Here is a 20737-nt window from a genome sequence, read left to right on the forward strand (position 1 = left end):
TTCCCATAGAACACAAATACAAAAGATTAAATAAATAACTCGCAAACATAAAACCGAGGAGGGGTAAGATTGTGCGGAGAGAATGCTACTTGAATTTGTTGGTTTTAAGAAAATACTCTATGAAAAAGGCAAATTTGATCTGATGTTTAGATGAAAAATTCAGTCAAGACAGTCAGACCCTAAACAAGGTTATTCAAAGAAAAGAGAAAGCAGCAAATGGCAAGTACAAAAATCCTAAAATTGAAACAAAATTGATGTGTGATGTGTTTGAAAGACAAGAAGAAAAATCCAGGAGGGGGAAAAGAAAAAAAAATGGTTAAAGGTGGGACAGTTGGAGAACATTGGTCCCTGCTGGAGAATCTGATCTCATTTACATAAAGACCTGGAACTGGAGGAGAATTTTAAGTGGCTTTATGATTTTAAAGCATGGTTACAGCTGCTGGCTACACAGCCAACTACAGTAGAGCAGGACCCGAAAGAGGGAAACTGTGTCAAAGGCTGAGGCACATTCTAGATCCAGACAAGGAATGACAGTGACTCAGTGAGTGACCACAAGCAAATGGGACAAAAAGGATTAAGAACTAGATATCCTGAAGGCAGGGGAGGGGCGAACAGGATGACTCCATATCACATTCAGAATTTGGGCAAATAACATGGGATTTGATTCCAAGCATCTGTGAAAGAGGCTATTCCATTGGGAAAGAGAGACTAGGGGAGAGAAGGAAGCGTGCGAAGTGTCCTCGTTGAGGTATTTGACCTTAAAGATGCACATCAGACACCTCAGGCAAGATACAGTGCAACTGTATGAGAGTAGAGGCAGGAGGAGGGTCACAGTTATAGCATTCTGCAGCATTGTAAACCATGAGACCACAGGAGGGCATGACCGATGATGTATAACCAATAATCTGTTTCTATAAGACCATTTTTCTTTAAAAACAAACAAACAAGAAAACACCACCAGGGATAAAACCTGTAATAAATCCTTTCTTAAAGAGACCCTGGACCACCTGGGAGGGCGAGGAACAGCCATGCAACAGCTAAGTCTTTGGGCCAGCCAAGCTTCACTCAAGGGCCAGCAAGTAGTTGCTTCTTTGTGTCTCAATTTCATTTCTTTATGTATGAGTATGTATATGTGCGCTGAGTGTGCATGTGTGCGCATGTACATATGTACCTGCATAGTCCAGAAAAGGATCCCTGATCTCCTGTGTCTGGACATAGCAGGTGGTTTTGAGCTGCCCTACATGGATGCTGGGAGCCAAATTGGGTCCTTTGCAAGAGCAGTACGAGCTTCAACTATTGACCCATCTTTCCAGCCCCAACTCTCATCTATAAAGTGGAGATTATATCCATTTCCCAGATTTGATTGTAAAGATAAGTCAAAGAGTTTTGAAAACTTAGTGCACTATTTAGGACATAGTAGCCATCAGATGATAAAACTTATAACAGTTCAACTCCAAGATTCAGTTTCCATATTAATCCCTTTTCTGTAATGTGGACAAACCTTAAAATTCCTGGAATCTTAACTTGGATGGCCACAGACAGAGTGGCCTCCTCTCTAGTATTTCCCTACTTCTTATATGAAAGTACATTGCCTCACAATGCATCTTCATGTCCTGGGAAGGAATTAACAGCTAGCTCAGTTTTCTTCAACTCTTTAGCTACATGTAGAATGACTGGGTGTGGCAACCTTTAACTGCCTAAGCTGGTCAGTTCCAAGGCTGGATTCTAGAACAGTTTGAGAGAAAGCACAAGTAGGCCTCCTCTCCTCTGTGGAACTAAAAAAAATCTGTGTGGTATGCAGAAAACTGGATATCCCAATCAGGAGACCTGGGGGCATTTTCCCCTTTGGTAAAGCCTTTGACTTCTTAGAACATCGCTTTTATCCTTGTACTTGATCATATCACACAGAGATTCTGTAAATATCATACAAAAATAATATACACCGACAAATTCAGAAAAGGCTTTGCAAAACTGTCATTTAACTTGCTTTATAAAAATCACTTTAGGGAAGTGGGGTCGCGTCAGCGAGCCTGTGTGGCGGGAAACCTGGGGACGCGACTCCAACCCCAAGCACAGCCAACCCAAGGGCTGCCCCTTTTTCCCCCGCGTGGTCTGCTCCTCTAGTTCACCTAAGGATAATGGTGACAGCTGAAGTACTGAACATGGGGAAGAAACTCTATGAGGGTAAAACAAAAGAAGTCTATGAATTGTTAGATAACCCAAGCAGAGTCCTCCTGCAGTCCAAGGACCAGATCACAGCAGGGAATGCAGCTAGAAAGAACCACCCGGAAGGCAAAGCTGCCGTCGCCAATAAGATCACCAGAGGCATATTTCAGTTGTTACAGGAAGCTGGTATAAAAACTGCTTTCACCAAGAAATGTGGGGAGACTGCTGCTTTCATTGCACCCCAGTGTGAAATGATTCCCATTGAATGGGTATGCTGAAGAATAGCAACTGGATCTTTCCTCAAAAGGAACCCTGGTGTACAGGAGGGGTACAAGTTCTATCCATCCAAAGAGATGTTCTTCAAGGATGATGCCAATAATGACCCACAGTGTTCTGAGGAGCAGCTCATGCAAAATTGTGTTTTGCTGGCCTTGTTATAGGGAAGACTGACGTGGGCATCATGAGTCGTGACACACAAGCTATTTTTGAAATTCTGGGGAAGTCCTGGCTGCCCCAGAACTGTGCGCTGAAGATATGAAGATTGAATTTGGTGTTGATGTAACCACATGTAACCACCAAAAAGATTGTTCTTGCTGATGTCATTGGTCATGATTCCTAGAGGCTATGGCCATCAGGAGATCGGAGCCAGCAGAAAGACAAACAGTCTTAACATTGATCTCAAAGAAGTAACTCCGGAAGGACTCCAGATGGTAAAGAAAAACTTTGAGTGGGTTGCAGACTGAGTGGAGTTACTTCTCAAGTCAGACAGTCAGTGCAGGGTGGTAGTGCTGATGGGCTCCACCTCTGACCTTGGTCACTGTGAAAAAAATTAAGAAGGCTTGTGGAAATTTTGGGATTCCATGTAACATCCTCTCATAAAGGACCAGATGAAACGTTGAGGGTTGAAACACAATGTGAAGGGGATGGTGTACCTGCTGCATTTGTAGCAGTGGCAGGCAGAAGCAATGGTCTAGGCCCAGTGATGTCTGGTAATACTGCATATCCGGTTATCAGCTGTCCCCCGATCACACCAGACTGGGGCGCTCAGGATGCGTGGTCATCTCTTCGACTGCCCAGTGGTCTTGGCTGTTCAACTATACTTTCCCCAGAAGGATCAGCTCAGTTTGCTGCTCAGATATTTGGGTTAAACAATCATTTGGGGTGGGCCAAAAACTTCGAGTGAGTATATTGAACACCTGGATATCCTTAAAGCAGGCTGATAAGAAAATCAGACAATGCAATTTGTGAAAGAGCAATTTAATTTTTAGGAGAAAAGTTACTTAGTCCTAGTTTGGATTTAAAGAAAAACATCAGGCAAAATCATTTCACATAAGAGAAAACAATTCAGTTTACTAATGAACAACTGGTACTCAGTGTTTATGAGTTGGCACATTGTCAGTGGATATTACTAATATTTTCTAGCTCTACAAAGTGATATGTCCCTGTAACCTTAGCACTCCAGAGCCTGAGGCAGCAGGATCTCTAAGTTAGGGCCACCCTGAACTGTGTATTGAGACTCTACTTGCAGGGGAGGGAATCTTTATAGTTAGTAAAGTTGGCATGACATTACTAAATTTATTCTCACCCTATGTATGGTCATTGTTGGGTAAATATGTAATTATGGAACTGGAGCAATGTGTCTGCTATATGAACCACTATGAAGAACCAGTATGGCTCTCTTGCCGACAACCTGTATCTGTCAGTTTGGTTCCCAGTATCTGTGTAGATTGCCTCACAATAAATAACCTTTAACTGAGGGGATCTGACCCCATGGCTTCCTTATGTACCTGCTCTCAAATACATTTCCCCACCCAACACACAAAATTTTAAAAAGTAAATTTTTTAAAAAGAATATTGTTTCTAAATGGTAATAGCATTTTTTTATTAATCAGTAGATAATGCTTGATCTGAGTTGATGCTTTGAAAATTAAAATACTTGTATTGTGTATAACAAAAAAAAATCACTGTATAATAATGAAATCACAAATGAAAACATACAGGGGGCTGGAGAGATAATTCAATGGTTAAGAGCACCTGAAGCGCTTGCAGAAGACTGGACTGGGTTCAGTTCCCATCATCCTCATGGAGAGTAGTAACTGTCTGTAACTCTAATTTCAGGGGCTCTAACCTTATGTTCTCTCAGGCACTGGGCACAGGCCTGGTACACATACACACGGGTGGGTACTCATACATACACATAAAATTAAATAAATATCTCTTAAATAATACCTTTTAAAAATAAGGTGTAAAATTATACCATTTTTAAAAGCATTCACCTAGATTAAGGTAGCCACTCCAACAAAGTATATATTCTAGTTAGATGGTTTCTGGAATGAGAGGATTCCTCGTCTCTCCGTCTTCTATGAAATACAGACATTTTATCAGTAAGGACAATCCTAAGGAGGGTTTGGTTTGAAATATATGTGAAATTGACTATGCAGGAGACTGATAGCTAGTTGTATCTATTCCACCTGAGCTTACTCACAGGGTCCTGCCAATGGTATTGAAAATAGAGAAGATATGAAATAAATACCACCATGCTACAGGGTAATTATTCATGAACAGTCTTCTCTGTGAATCCCACTGTCTTTTCTATAAAACAGATGAAACCACTTCTCTCACACAGGGTGTCATACAAATAACAAGAATAAGGTACTTAAATCTCTGGCCCTCAAAGGATTGGGTGTTCTGTAAGTTGACTGGCAACTGTGGGGGTGACTGGTGGGGAGGGCAGAGAAAGGAGGGAAATATAATAATTTAGAAAGATAACGTATTCAAGAACAGTCAGTTCTCCATTTGGAAGCCAGAAGCAAGGTAAAGAAACAGAGAATCTTTACAAATTAGGAAGTGGGATAAATTCAACATGAACTAGTCAGGAAGAGACCACAGAGCTGCCTTCACGACTTCCATTCTGCTGTGGTCAATCTGCCAGAGAGAGAGAGAGAAAGAAAAAAAAAACCTTCCTTCCAGAAAGGAACAATAACCTTTACTTTGCTGTCAGCCGCCATTTCTCCAGGGATGGATGAGGCCATTACCCAGAAAAGACCTGCAGTTATCACATCATCTTCCTCCCCATCAAATATTCACTGAGCATCCTCTAAATGCTGGCTTCTGGAGACATTAAAGTCATGTCCTTGGCTTGTGAGAAGGTCCATTTTGTCTCCAGACAATTCTAGGAAAGGATGTTGACCAGCCATACACATTTAGAAATTCTAGACTCTCTCCTGCTGGCAAATGATATCAGAACAGTCCACTAACCATCAAAAAGAAAAACAAACAAAACCAGTGTGGGCATCCTTCCTCTTACTATAGGCAGCTCTGCAAAGCTGAATAAACAGAGGCCCCAGGGCCAGCTGCACCTCTCAGAATCAATAAGGCCTTGACCAAATCACTTAATTTCTTGGAATCTCAAGTTCATTATCTATAAAATAGAAACATCACCTAGTTTGCTCATCTTGCAGGCTTTTTTGTATGGGACAAATAATAGAAGAAAATCTGTTACAGACAAGAAACTATTTCTGTTTTATTTTATTTTATTTATTTTGTGTGTGTCATGTACACCATGAGTGCATGGTGGTCAAAGGACAACTTGTGGGAATTTGTTCTAGCCTTCCACCAGGTGAGTCCACAGGTAGAACATAGATCATCACACTTACAATCAGGCACCATTACCCACTGAGCCATATTGCTGGCTCTTTGTAATTTTGGGATTGGGGGCAGTGCATTTTTTACGGTAATCATATCAGAACCGCTTCTTGATTTGGCAGTGACATACATGCATCATGAGTAGTAGCAAACCCCAGTAGCACAGGGTGAGTCGGTGAAGTGAGGAGCAGGGCCCAGTATAGACAAATGCCTTAGTGCTGAGACATCAGGATATGGAGAAAACGATGTCAAATGGTGAACCCACATCCAGTCTAAAGAGACCAGGTTCCAATCAGCTTTCCATCTAGTTTCCCTTCTTACAAAGTTCAGAAGTCAAGACTGCGAACATCCAGGAGGCCAGTGGCAGAATCTGTGTAGCACACACAATGGTCCTGGTACCACAAAAGAAAAGAGGGAAGGGGTATGAGTCTATACTGAAACATCTTTCCTCTAAAGAAACCATATTGTATTTGGAAGTGTTATACACTTGCGACCTCTACCACCACCCTCCATTACACACAGATTCTCACTTATGAAAACTGCTTAATTTTCCCCCACCCCGTTTAGGACTGGCCGTCTCTTGGGAGTCTGTGCCAGTGTGGACAATTGCCGATTGTTTGTGGGAGGAATCCCCAAAACCAAAAAGAGGGAAGAAATCTTATCAGAGATGAAAAAAGTCACAGAAGGAGTTGTTGATGTCATTGTCTACCCAAGTGCTGCTGATAAAACCAAAAACCGGGGATTTGCCTTTGTGGAATATGAGAGTCACCGAGCAGCCGCCATGGCTAGGCGGAGGCTGCTGCCAGGTAAACCATTTCTGAACAGAGACTCCCAGCTCGCAGCAGACCCCGGCATGAGCGTCCCTGTTGATCTTCCTTTAAGCTCTTCATCTTGTTTATTTCTCTCACAGTTGATTCAGTTCCATAAAATGCTTATAGATGTGTATTTTGGAAAAGTCACACCTCTGCACATCAGGAGAACTTTGATCGATAGCAATCCCACAGAGAATCCTCCGCCAAGAAACTTTTTAAGATTAAAGAAACCCATCATGGATATAGCTGCATGAAAGTTCACAGGCGAGTTAGAATTGGGCTACGTCACCTATCACGGTGTACATGCACACCAGTGTGTGACACACCATCCCAAGGATAGCCAACAGACATGCTTTCAATGTGTTTCCCAGTTTGTAATAATTTCCATCTAATTGGAGATAAGAAATATGAATGTTCTTCCTGTACACCTCTATTTAGACACTTCAGACACACATGTGAGCACCAATCATCAATTCATGAGTTTAACGACACACCAACACTGCCTAGGTCAGACTAACACAGGCAAATATGCAAAGTTCCTTGGCTTGCTGTAAAATAGTCACTAAAACTCAACACAGTCGAATGCCAAAGTGAATTCATAATAATGGAAGAAACTATCTAAACCACTAGTTCTCAACTGTCATAATACTGAGATTCTTTTTTAATACAGGTCCTCATGTTATGGTGACCCCAACCATAAAATTATTTCATTACTATTTCACAACTGTACTTTTGTTACTGTTACCACTCATTATATAAATATCTAATAGGAAGGATATCTGATGTGTGACCCACAGGATGACAACCAGTGATCTAGAGTGTTAAGTAGCTGGCACTAGGGTCTACTCTTATGAAAACTATGAGAGATGGTGGGGGAGGTGGAGCAGGACAAAACTCTGACATTATTTTGACTTTATACAGTCTTTCCTGACTGTACTTTTTGTCTTTAATGGTGGTGTTGATTGAACAGAGGGTCTTGAGCTACCTAGGCCCACATTCTGCCACTCAGCTATGTCCTTGCTCTGTGTACGTTCCTTATAAGTTACCATCTAAGGCATTGGGTATCATTGAGGTATGTTCAGTGTTTTGGTAGACTCTCTTCCCCCTCATCTTCTTTTCTTTACCTCCTCTGATTCTCAGACAGTTGTGAGCCTTTTGTAGGCTTTCAGAATTGAAGTCAAGTCATCTAGAGGGGCAGCTATGCTCCTAACAGCTGGGTCGTCCCTCCAGCTCCCGTTACTATTTTATATGGTTTAGAATAGAGGTCTGATTTCCACGTGTGGATTAGGATACCCCACTTTACCCAGAAATCTTTTAAATATTATTTAGCATTGCCTGACCTCAAATCTGAGCTCCTCCTTCCTCTGCCTCATCAGGTACCACTATGCCCAGTGGAGCCTAGTGCTATTTATTAAAGAGACTACACTTTCTGTTTGTATGCTTTTGGCACATTCTGCCAAAGACCACAATTGATTTGTAAGAAATAAGAGGGTGGACATTTGCTTCCCCTATATAATAATTACACCAATAGATCCTTCCCGACACTAATAATAATTTCTGATTTTGTTCTGTCCAGTTCTGTGTTCCCTACAAGATAAAACTTACTTCCAAACAGTGAATTAAACAAGCAACCTATATTTTCCACAACGTGTAGAAACTGAGTTGATCTCTCACCCTTATCCCACCACTTCAACCTGGAGCCTCCAGGGATATGGTGGCTGAGTGGCAAAATCCCAAGGGGAAAGAAGTAGTGATAGGAAGTTACTGTTCGGTGGCAATCTTTGAAGCTGTAAAAGTGGGTGCTGCCCCCCCTCCTTCCACAAGATCATGATAAGAAAGAACTGAGAGGCTCATGGGAAACACACAGCATAGTAGGAAGCACACAGTAAGTTACTACTGTAGAGTACATGAACCTCTGCTGACTTGGGTCACACCCACTCTTTTAAGACAACAAGTTACAATTTCTTATCATCAACTGTCTTCTTAGTCTTCTCTGAATTGGGACTTTTAAATATACATATACATATACATATACATATACATATACATATACATATACATATACATAACATATACATATACATACATATATGTTTTCTCCGAGATCCCACATTACCTGTACTCAGACTGAGAATGTGGAAGGAGCACAGTTGGTCTGAGCCCTGGATCAAATCTGAGAGACCGAGGACAAAGAATGTTTGGCCCCATCCACCCTGACTCCTTTGTGTATGTCTAAGTGATGGTGTCTGGCTAATAGCAACACATTCCAACTACCGCGGATGCTGTCCAAATGACCTCTTAATGTTTCATGGAGTCAGACTCTGTGTCTGAGCCCTAAATCTGCTCTTTCTCCCCTTTTATTATCTCACCTTAAAAACTACCTCCCCCCCCTTGAAAAAGCTGTCCTGAGAGTCAAATGCACCCACTGCGTCCTCACTCTTTCTCCATTTCAAACCACATCCTGCTTCTCTCTATACATTCAATCATTATGATAAGCCACTAGTCACACTGAAGACTCTCCTACCAGACTCTCACTTTATTTAAATGTCTTTAAAAATCAATAATAATCTTTTTTAGTGGTCTTGGTCATTTAAGACCTTAACGGTCAGTTCAATTTAAAAGACCATCAGCATGCGCTGAGATGATGTCGTGATTTCTAAATAATTCATCACTCTTCTGATCATTGTCAACAGGAAGAATTCAGTTGTGGGGACATCCTATTGCAGTAGACTGGGCAGAACCAGAAGTTGAAGTTGATGAGGACACAATGTCTTCCGTGAAAATCCTGTACGTAAGGAACCTTATGCTGTCTACCTCGGAAGAAATGATTGAAAAGGAATTCAACAGTATTAAACCAGGTGAGACAAATGTGCAATTACTTCTTCAAAATGTGCTCTAAAAACACTTACACCAGAGGCCATTACCCACAATGTTAAGGGGAATGGCTTTTATTTAGTCACTTCTCCTAATAAGTTGTATATTGTTCAGGTATTTCACCATTTTTGGATCCAAAAGAGACATGTGGTCCTACAGCACTTAGGAATATTACGGTTTATATTCATCTGTGTAGTTATTTAATGAATACACATCACCTCTGCCAAACTAAATTCTATGAGTTCCCCTCCCTCTAGTTAGCTCCTCTGTCCCTAGACCCTCAGACTAAGAACAAAGTAAGCATTTACTATGTTAATGATGTCTGGCTCTTACTGAAGGTCTAACCTCTAACACACCTTTCCTTGGGGGCAAATCATCCTTGGTAGATTGAACAGGGTATTGAACAACATGCAAGGTCCATGCCTTCCCCTGCCAGCTATAGCAACCTGCCCAGGTGACAACCAAAGGCATCTCCTGACATTTCCTATTCATCTGTCTGGGAATGTCCTCAGTCACGCCAGCCTGTGTCTATCATAAAAACATCTTCATGCAACTGAGAGTTTCTTGGGCAATTTCTATAGGATGCTAACAAACATGGGCCATGATGCTGTCCTACTAAGCCTCCTGACAGTGTTTACACCCTCAGATTGTAAGTGGATGTGATGTTACATGTGTATTACAATGGTAATAAGCATATAACTTTTTTTAACAGATAATTAGCAGGGCTATCATCTTTTTCAGTTGAGAGATTCTCAAACATTTCTCTTCCTTCACCCTCAAGAACTCTGCCTTCCCTGACATTCAGTATCATGGTATGGTTGGATACCAACAGCTGTGAATCCATAGTTACTACAGAAACTGGGAGAAAAAATCCTCTAGAATTAGAGTGGGCGTGTTCACATCACATGCCATTTAGCATCATAATGCCCTATCCTGCAGGTTCCCAGGTGGTGTCTATTATTTCCTATAATGCGGAAAAAACAGAGCTCAGAGTAGTTAAATCGTCACACAGCTAGCAGCTGGCAGACCCCAGATTTAACAACCTTCTGAACCCTCACACCAGCCCTCATTCCTTTCACACATTCATTCATGCAGCTGCTACTCCATGGTAGCTCCAGCATGCCACGCACTGTGGGAGGAATTAACAGATGTGAGCTGTGTGTGGAAGGAATTTATAGAGAAGTCACAGCTAAATTATCCTGTGCTTGGAATGCAGAGCAAAATCCGAAGACAAGTCACTCATGGATAAATGGTAGACCTCAATGCGGTTGTACCGGACTGGGAACTAGTACATATGTGTATAGGTTTCACCTGCTCCAGGTTGGGTTTTGTTTTTCCCAGAGTGAATAATACTTACTTTCCCTTCCAATTAAAATGGCACTTTTGTTTTGAAAGAGGTTAGAGTGAGGAAATTTTGAAAGACTAACTCTTTTCTTTATAGTGAGTGATTATCAGTCCAGTCTAAACATCTAAGATAAATATGCCTAGACTATAGTGTCCTAGAAGCTGTAAGAAAAGAATGAATGCCAACTTGTTCCTTCTTGCCTCTTCTTCCTTTCTCTTCCCCCATCTCCTCCCATATCTTCAGTTACAACCACCCCCAGCATAATACTATATTATTATTAAAACATTTCCAGCAATCCTGGGGCACTTCTTAGACCAGTGGCACACCACTTGGGGCTCTATAATAATGTGTGTGATGCCTAAAAGATTATGAACAACTAGAAGATATATATCCTATGGAGATAGAGAAAAAAATCCACAAATTTCTTCTCCAGTGCTACAATATAATGTATCAAGATCGTATTGTGGAAAGAGAAAAATAACATCAATTTTTATCTTTTTAAAGATTTGGGTTTTTGAGAGACCTCATTATTCATTGAAAAAATCTAACTTTGTATATCATTTGAACCCTGGCTGACCTAGGAAAATACGGCATCAATATTCTGGAAAACAAATGACAGTGGTCACAGAAACCTCGGGCCATTGATACTTTGTTCTCATGAAGTCTAGGGTATCTGCTGTCGTGCTAAGTATGGTATTCTGTAAAATCTGTTCCCTTAAACAGCTCGACAGTAGCAGAATCTTCTGAAGGACTGCTGAAAGCAAATTGCTTACCCCATCTGGTTGAGTGTACACTTTTGTATTGCATTTCTTACATCCCCAGATGCAGCTAATGTTACTGAGTAAAGAACTACCCTTTGAGCGTGTTTTCCTAATGCCTGTTAGGATCACAGATCTAGTTCTTCTTTGCCGATGGGTAAGCCATGAATAATGATAGCAAGCACTGAGGAGGAATATCTTAAAGGAAAGCCTATGGCCATTGCTATTCTACAGAAGCTAGTCAACCCTGGATATAAATAACTCTGAATGTGGTGGCTCTTGTTTGGTCTCTAAGTAGGGTTAGACCAGGGTAGTATCTAGATGGGAGAAATTCATGTTGTATTATTCAAACCCCTACTTTCTAATTTACTTTCTATGCTCAAATTTTCACAAATAAAACTTTCCATAAGCAGAGTCTGAATATTGCTGCTAAAAAAGCATAAAAATTTCAATATTAGCAAGAATTTCAGAACACCCAAATCCATTATCAATACAAATGCTACATAATTAACATGACTGATGGGGTATATGGAAATTGATTGATAATACATTGTACTCTGCGTGTTTACTGAGAGACTAGCTCTTGTATCCTTGACACTAAGGAAGAGGTAAGTGAAAATGATATTTTGTGCAGCTAAAGCACACACACCCCCACACACACCTTAGGAAATTATAGCTCAGAAGAGCAGAGTGGAGGGGAGGGGTGGAGGCCGTCCTGGATGATCCTTGGTTCTCATTGACCAAGACAAGCGTGGGATGAAGCCTTCTCACCCTTCCCTCTAACACTGAAGGACTAAGGAGATTGACTTAAAATCTCAGTTAATTATATGTCCTGTGTTTCATGGGTTCATATGCCTTTATTTCATTGTCTCAGTCTGGCCAGATAATTTTGCTCTGTGTAATTATTGTCATGAGACACTAAGGGCTTCTTAAGATACTAAATGGAGAGAGAACTACTGCAATAGTTTAAAATTACCCTTAGATCACATGTCTCCCGTTGTTCCAAAGGAAGGTAATTCATGGTCATTGAACCATGTGGTACAGTATGAGCTCTAAATGCTCCAGTGACCCTGAATCTAGAGAGCAACTGAACTCTGATAGGAGAGGGATTTTCTTTTCTTCTGATTCTTCCTGAGAACAGTGTTACGTCATGTTGACTCTGAGAACTACATGTTAAATGAAGAAACCCAGCCTTTCAAAATCACGCCAGCTGAAAGATAAGCAGTGTGCTCAGGTGGTAGTGAAACAAGATTCCACTTAAGCATCAACTAAAGAAAACATTTGTTTGGAATACTGAGTGGGCAACAATATGCTTAAAAGATAACATTAAGCATCTTTGTCCAACTAATTTTTTAATATGTTATCCTTAATATGTACAACGGCCTTTCTACATAAAAATAGGAGAGGTTGCTTTCTGGATGTTTGTACACAATAAACTAAACGAATCTTTATAAAAGCAGGTCAATTAAAATGTTTTCATCGTGGGACTGGAAAGCTTGCACTGTTCTTGTAGAAGACCCCAATTCAGTTGCTAGCATTCATGTCAGCTGGCTCACTAATGCCTGTAACTTGAACTCCCTGGGATCTATCACCAACTCCTGGCCTCCACAGGCCCCTGCACTCACATGCACATAACTACACAGACACACACAGACACACACACACACACACACACACACACACACACCTATATTTAAACTGCTTTCACTTTCCCCAACACTTTTCTCTGTTCCTGAAGTAAGCATGCTTAGCAGTTTGATATCCACCTTTCCAGGTATCTCTGAATATAGGTGGACTTGAGTTTGTCTGTATTTACATGTGGGTTGAGATATTTAAAACAGATACTCACATTTTATCCCATTATAAATTTTAGAAACAGACAATAGGGTTTCGATCTTTCCATGTAAGTGCATATAATCTTACTCTAATCTCTTTAAAGACTCAATGGAGCTTGTAAAAAAAAAAGCCTCAAATTGAATCATTTCTGAGAAAATGGGTCTTGCTTTACTTTGTTATTTCTACGGTGGCCTAACCAGCATCTTTATAGAAAATCCTTGGGCATAGGCAGAAACTCTTCAGTATAAGAAACAAGTTAGAAATAGTAGATAAGTAGTTTTTTCCAATCTTTCAAATACTACATGCAGAAACTATTTTAGATTTCAGATGCACTTTCAGAAGCAAAATTTTTTTTTGGGGGGGGGGAGGTTCGAGACAGGGTTTCTCTGTACTGGAACTCACTTTGTAGACCAGGCTGGCCTCGAACTCAGAAATCCACCTGCCTCTGCCTCCCAAGTGCTGGGATTTTTTTTTTTAGATTTATTTATTATTGTATATAAGTACACTGTAGCTGTCTTCAGACACCATGATTACTACTTTTTTTTTCATTTTTATTAGGTATTTAGCTCATTTACATTTCCAATGCTATACCAAAAGTCCCCCATACCCACCCAACCCCACTCCCCTACCCACCCACTCCCCCTTTTTGGCCCTGGCGTTCCCCTGTACTGGGGCATATAAAGTTTGCGTGTCCAATGGACCTCTCTTTCCAGTGATGGCCGACTAGGCTATCTTTTGATACATATGCAGGGGGTACTGGTTAGTTCATAATGTTGTTCCACCTATAGGGTTGCAGAACCCTTTAGCTCCTTGGGTACTTTCTCTAGCTCCTCCATTGGGAGCCCCGTGATCCATCCATTAGCTGACTGTGAGCATCCACTTCTGTGTTTGCTAGGTCCTGGCATAGTCTCACAAGAGACAGCTACATCTGGGTCCTTTCCATAAAATCTTGCTAGTGTATGCAATGGTGTCGGCGTTTGGATGCTGATTATGGGGTGGATCCCTGGATATGGCATGCGCCACCACTTAAAGATGTTAATTAAGTGCATGGGACATATGATTCTAGACCTTAGGTAGCTGTGTGCTGTGTGAATTACGAACCCACCTTTGTTAGAACTGTAACTTCCTCGTATTTATATAAAAGTAAAATAAAATTAACTACACAGTAATTAGCACACCACATTGGTAACAGCTCCCCTAATTCCAGATTTCCTTTATAGACAATAAAATAGGGTATTCTCAGCAGAGTGAGTGTGGCGTTTCTAATGGGAGTGAGTTAAGTCTTTCCCACGGGCTTCTACAGTGCCCAGAATCACACTCCATTGACACCATGATCACTTACCAGTAAATGACTTCATGAAAAGCCTAGGAAGATAGTACTGAGCTGTGAAGGAAGTGTCGCAGATACCACATCACATTCTCGTGACACTGGATATTCATGTGACCTGATTTTCCTTCTCCTCCCAGCAGACCTGGATGAATGTTCCACCATAGGGCACAGGATCAGGCACTCCATGGAGCCACACTAACACATAATAGGGGGTGGGAGGGAAGTCAGAGCAGCTAATACTCCTGGCTGAAATCTGACCAATGGGAATAGACTGGGAAATTGTGACTTCTCTCATGCCCATGGATCATTGCACAGTATTGTTTCTTCTCCACAACAGAGACTGGGGGAAGACTTCAGCAGCCAGGGGATATACCCGCCCCTCCTCTCCAAGGCTGCATGAGTAGTTCCCTGTTCATCCCCTTGCTCTAGCTGCAATTGCACTTTCTCACTTCTATACCTTGGTTGAACCTCCAAGATACAGCAGTATTTTGAAGTAAATGAGTTAAATAAATATATGTGTATAAGATGACCAATATCAAGCTAGTTTAGTAACACATTACCTTGTATAGAATATTATCTTTTATATTTCTTACCATTTATATTTTTATATCTCCTTACTAAGATATTATTCTTTCCTTTAAATTTCCTATAATCTAGGGTTAGAAAACTTAGTTCATAACTATAATAAATCAGGTTATCAGCATTTTATGACAAGTAAAACTTATATTGACTATACAGAATTCTAAACCTAGACATGCAAAGGAATCTCACCTTTGGAAGCTAGCCACATCACTGTCTCAAGTTTGCTAATAGTGTGGCTGCCATCACATCAACAGGTGCTGTGGAAAGAGTGAAGAAGATCCGAGACTACGCTTTTGTGCACTTCAGTAACCGAGAAGATGCAGTTGAAGCCATGAAGGCTTTGAATGGCAAGGTAACATAAGAAAGAAGAAAATGCACACAGATTCCATCCATACTTGGTATAGGCATGCTCTACCAAAGAGCAACCTCTGGAGTCCATGTTAGCCCAGCTCTCTTTCCCCACCACTGACCCAGAAGCTGCAGTCCTTTGGGGATGTATGGTAGAGAAATGGCAGGAAAAGATACAGAGAACAAGGAAGTGGCTAGGTAGCTAATTCTAACACTTACTTCTTTTTATGACTTGAACAAGTCACTGACCTCAATTTTTATGTGAAGAAGGGATTCAAGTTTTTCCAGATGTTCCCCTAGTCCTTGCTAGTGTTCTATTGCTGTGAAGAAGCACCATGACCAAGACAACTCTTATAAAAGGAGCCATTTCATTGGGGTCTTGTTTATAGTTTCAGAGGTAAGCCCATTATCATCGTGACAGAAAACATGCCACGGCAGGCAGGAGAGTAGCTGACAGCTCTACATCCTGGTCTGCAGGCATCAGGCAGAGAGAGACACTTGGCCTGGTTTGGGCTTTTGAAGCCTCAAAGCCCCAGAAACACACCTATTCCAACAAGGCCATATCCCCTAATCCTTCCAAACAGGTCATCAGCTGGGAACTAAGAATACAAACACATGAGCCTGTGGTGCACATTCTCATTCAAAGCACCAAATCCCCCAAGTTCCAATTATTTCTAATTATTGTACTTTATAATGCAGTGATTTAAGGAACATTAGCCAGAAAAAAAGGTCAAGATAGCTGTCATTCTGATCTCGGTATTTGATCTTCCCATCAGGGAGGCTTAGAATTCCTCTCCTTGCCAGGAGTGAAGGCTAGGAGAAAGTCAACTTCTAAATTCCTACTGTTTATTTGTCTACAGAAACTTATATAGTATTTGGATCAATCAAATAAACACTAAAACCCATCTATGGGCCACTGATCTGTAATGTCCAGAATGCAAAATTAATCAAAGCAAAGATGCTTATCAAGGGGTTGAGAGTCTGGAGAACTAAGTTAGGCCCACAAACACCTCTGCAAAGTAGTCATCTCGATGTTATTAAAAGACATTTAAAAGTAAGAAGTTCAAATGAAGGAGTTAAGAAAACCATCATGTATTAGAAGATTCTGTGCAAAAGAATGTATGAAAATTGGATATACTTTCAAAGGGTAAGTTATGGCAAGGCGAGTCTGTCCTAATGGCAGAATTTGAAATATTAAGAAAACATCTGAGGACAGCAAATTGGGTCAGAGCACAAGGCCCAGGAGACTGCTCTGCCCATTAAGTCTTCTATCAGTTCAGATTCCAGTAGAGGTTGGGTAGAAAGAAATTCACTCCACAAATGTGAGAAAGGGGGATTCAAAAATAGAGTGTCAGAGACTAGCACTCATAGATTTCTGGCAGTAAATGCACAATAGAAAGAGCAGGTAAGAAATGCCTCAGCAAGTTCATCTGAACAATGCTTTTAATACCCTCCACCCTTGCCCCATTGGTCCCATGAAAGCATCTCTTCTAAACAGCAGTTACCAAATGGTTGTCATTGCCTGCGCCAGCAATCCTTGGTCTCTCAGGCAGTCCTCAACTTGATCCTCCTGCAGGAGATGCTTTTGAGGTTGCACGGCCCCCAGGGTTTTCACAGAGGTGGCCACCACTGTTCCTCCTACAGGAGCTGAAGAGTTAGTAGAAGCCCAAAATGAGACCAAGCTGTAGAGAGCAAGCCCCTTGGAAGGAACACTGATCTAGAATCATACTACCCTGAGGCTGCTGGGTCTTCTCCAAAAGGTCTTGGGTTAAATCATATAGTGGGTCCAAGAAGACATCTCAGGGAGGAAACCAGGAAAACACATCCTAAGTTCACTGTAGGCTCATCCCTATCCTCATAGCCAAGGTTCCTGTTAGCCAAACTCAATGACAAATCAGAGGGCCCAGGAGCCCGAAGAGGAACTTATATAGAATAATCACCAGAACAGACTGCAGACTGGACACTGGTGGGAACTGGATGTGAAGAACAAGGGAAAGGCTTCCCAGCAGAGATTCCTTCAGACCTGGGGGAGCATAGGGCATGTGCAATCTTAGGGACCTGCAACACTCTTGTAGGGAATTAAGCGGTGACTCTGAAGTATATATATATTTAAACAAAACTGTAAAGTAAAATCAATTGATATTTAAATGTACCTTATGACCAAAACGTTATTTCTTCATTGATTACTATATTAGCATCTTTAGAATGATACTACTTCAAAAACAATGTTTAAGGTAGCTTTCCCTCAATAAACATGCCTGAATTCGCATGGTATCTACTGAGAAGAACCAGCAACCATAAACCCAGTGCTAAATAATACACTGGAATAATTCCAGTTGAAAAGTGTTTAAGTTATACCAATTTTTAAGGCTTTGTTTTGGCTTAAAGTTTAAGAAAAGATAGTCCATTTTGGATCCCGGGATTCCGGCAACCAGATGACCCACGCTACCGTCTCGCCAGCAAAACGCACGCAGGCCACTCGGATCCTTCTGCAGTACAGCTTTAATATATCTCGAGAGATAGATGATCAGCTTCAGGAGAGGAGACCCAGAGAGCAGAAAACCCTTCCCTTTTATTTATTTTTTTTTCCTTTGAACTGTTTTATTGAGATAATTATAATGACAAAAAGTCATAACTTACACAGACCTATAGTAATGGTTGTGACTTAAAAGTAATTTAAAAATAAATTGTTCATCAAAGTTTCATATTAACATTTCTTTTTTTTTTCATTTTTTATTAGGTATTTAGCTCATTTACATTTCCAATGCTATACCCAAAGTCCCCCATACCCACCCAACCCCACTCCCCTACCCACCCACTCCCCCTTTTTGGCCCTGGCGTTCCCCTGTACTGGGGCATATAAAGTTTGCGTGTCCAATGGACCTCTCTTTCCAGTGATGGCCGACTAGGCCATCTTTTGATACATATGCAGCTAGAGTCAAGAGCTCCAGGGTACTGGTTAGTTCATAATGTTGTTCCACCTATAGGGTTGCAGATCCCTTTAGCTCCTTGGGTTCTTTCTCTAGCTCCTCCATTGGGAGCCCTGTGATCCATCCATTAGCTGACTGTGAGCATCCACTTCTGTGTTTGCTAGGCCCTGGCATAGTCTCACAAGAGACAGCTACATCTGGGTCCTTTCGATAAAATCTTGCTAGGGTATGCAATGGTGTCAGCGTTTGGATGCTGATTATGGGGTGGATCCCTGGATATGGCAGTTCCCTTTTATAGGCTGCGGAAAAAAACGGTTGGAGACGTGCACCACTGGGATTGGCTGCCCACTATCAGTCAGTTAACGCCACGAGAGAGGCAGGGCTCAGGTAATGGAACGATACCCTGACGCCTGCGCACATTTTACTACGAGCAACGGATGTCAGCGCCATCTTGTAACGGCGACTGTGAGGGCGGCTCCTCACAGTGGGGAAGGGATGAAGATGAACTAGTCCAATTCTTTCCAGACTTACAGACAGAAACAATGGCATTCATTATAATAGTCTCTATGCCAAGTTCAAGTGGCTGTATTACGTTGGGATGTTTTAATAAGCACATACAGAATATTATGACTCTAAAAAAAAATTAATAAACATGTAACTAAAAATAATTTAAATTACTTTTTTACTTATCAATCCCCTTATTTATACTGCTTTCTTCCAAAGTAGCTGGAGGCAGTGGTAGGAGCATGGGATAGCTAGTCACACTGTATCCAGTCAGGAAGCACAATTATTATTTGTTTATTACATAGACACTTCTATAACAATGTTTACAAATATGTAGCTAAATATGTGCTTAATATTACTAGTAAATACTATTAATTGCTATTTTTAAGCATAATATAAAAATTATGCATTAGTTTTTCTAAGCTGAGTATTATACCTATGGTTATTTCTATTTATTGGGAAAAGTTAGACTTTGGGGATCTTTTGTAAGATAGTGATCATATTACAATTTAAGGAGACCAGTGAAATGCCACACGGTGGCTAGCAAGATCACTCCTTTCCTTTAAAAAAAAAAGATTTATTAATTAACTAACTAATTAATTTGGGTACTTAAGATAGAGAGGGGTATCTCTTTGTAGGCTAGACTTTCTGGGAACTCACTATATAGATCAGGCTGGCCTCAAACTCACAGAGATCCTCCTGTCTACCTCCCTAGTGCTGTTATTAAAGGTGTATGCCACCTGTCTGACTATTGCAATAATTCTTAAGGGCATTTTTTGATTTTTTAATTAGATATTTTATTTACTTACATTTCAAATGTTATTCCCTTTCCAAGTTTCCCCTCCACAACCCCTCTATCCCCTCCCCCACCCCTTAATTCTATGAGGGTGCTCACCCACCTACCCACCCACTCCCACCTCACTGCCCTGGCATTCTCCTACACTACAACATCGAGCCTTCACAGGACCAAGGGTCTCTCCTCCCATTGATAAGGCCATCCTCTGCCACATATACAACTTGAGTCATAGGTCCCTCCATGTGTACTCTTTGTTTGATGGTTTAGTTCCTGGGAGATCTTGGGGGGTGGGGGTGAGCTCTGGTTGGTTTATATTGTTGTTCTTCCTATGAGTTGCAAACCCTTTCAGCTCCTTCAGTTTAAGGCCATATTTTAAGTGGTATCTGACTTGAGAGTTCTCAGTATCCCTATTACCCATATCCCTGACATCCCTATTTAGAAACTTCCAACTTCACAGTAGGGCAAACATTTGCAACAGTCTATTAGGTTCCTCTTACTTGAGTAGAATCTAACTAGGCTCCTCTCCCTCCCCAGGAAAAACCTATTAGGTAGCTGCCCCAATGAGCCTTTTGTTGAGCCTGGCAAGACTTGCTCACCAGAGTGTTAATAAATGATAAGATATCTTTACTGGTTTCTATCACCTGCATTTTATCATGCTGCATAACCTGTATTTCACCCATAAAGATCCCCAGCTGTTTATACTTACATAACTATGTGATTTTAAACACAAGTATCACACTTAATAGAAAATATTGCATTATTTTATGTCTCAGTGACTGTCTCTGTATTATAAATTCAGTAGTCAAAATGG

The 20737-nt window shown here is 41.0% G+C and overlaps 1 protein-coding gene and 1 pseudogene across 3 annotated transcripts in view; both read left to right on the forward strand.

Moving 5' to 3' along the window:
• A1cf (APOBEC1 complementation factor) overlaps positions 1–20737 on the forward strand; it is an 83610-nt gene that overhangs the window by 42750 nt on the left and 20123 nt on the right. For all 3 annotated transcript variants that reach the window (XM_017318290.2, NM_001081074.2, NM_001365078.1), the window contains 3 exons: positions 6379–6617; positions 9317–9481; positions 15603–15700. In XM_017318290.2, the coding sequence (XP_017173779.1) occupies positions 6379–6617; positions 9317–9481; positions 15603–15700 (502 nt within the window). The remainder of the gene's footprint in view (positions 1–6378; positions 6618–9316; positions 9482–15602; positions 15701–20737) is intronic.
• Positions 2081–3611, forward strand: Gm19241 (predicted gene, 19241; annotated as a pseudogene).

Source organism: Mus musculus, chromosome 19 (assembly GCF_000001635.26).
Source record: "Mus musculus strain C57BL/6J chromosome 19, GRCm38.p6 C57BL/6J".
NCBI classification, from domain to species: domain Eukaryota; kingdom Metazoa; phylum Chordata; class Mammalia; order Rodentia; family Muridae; genus Mus; species Mus musculus.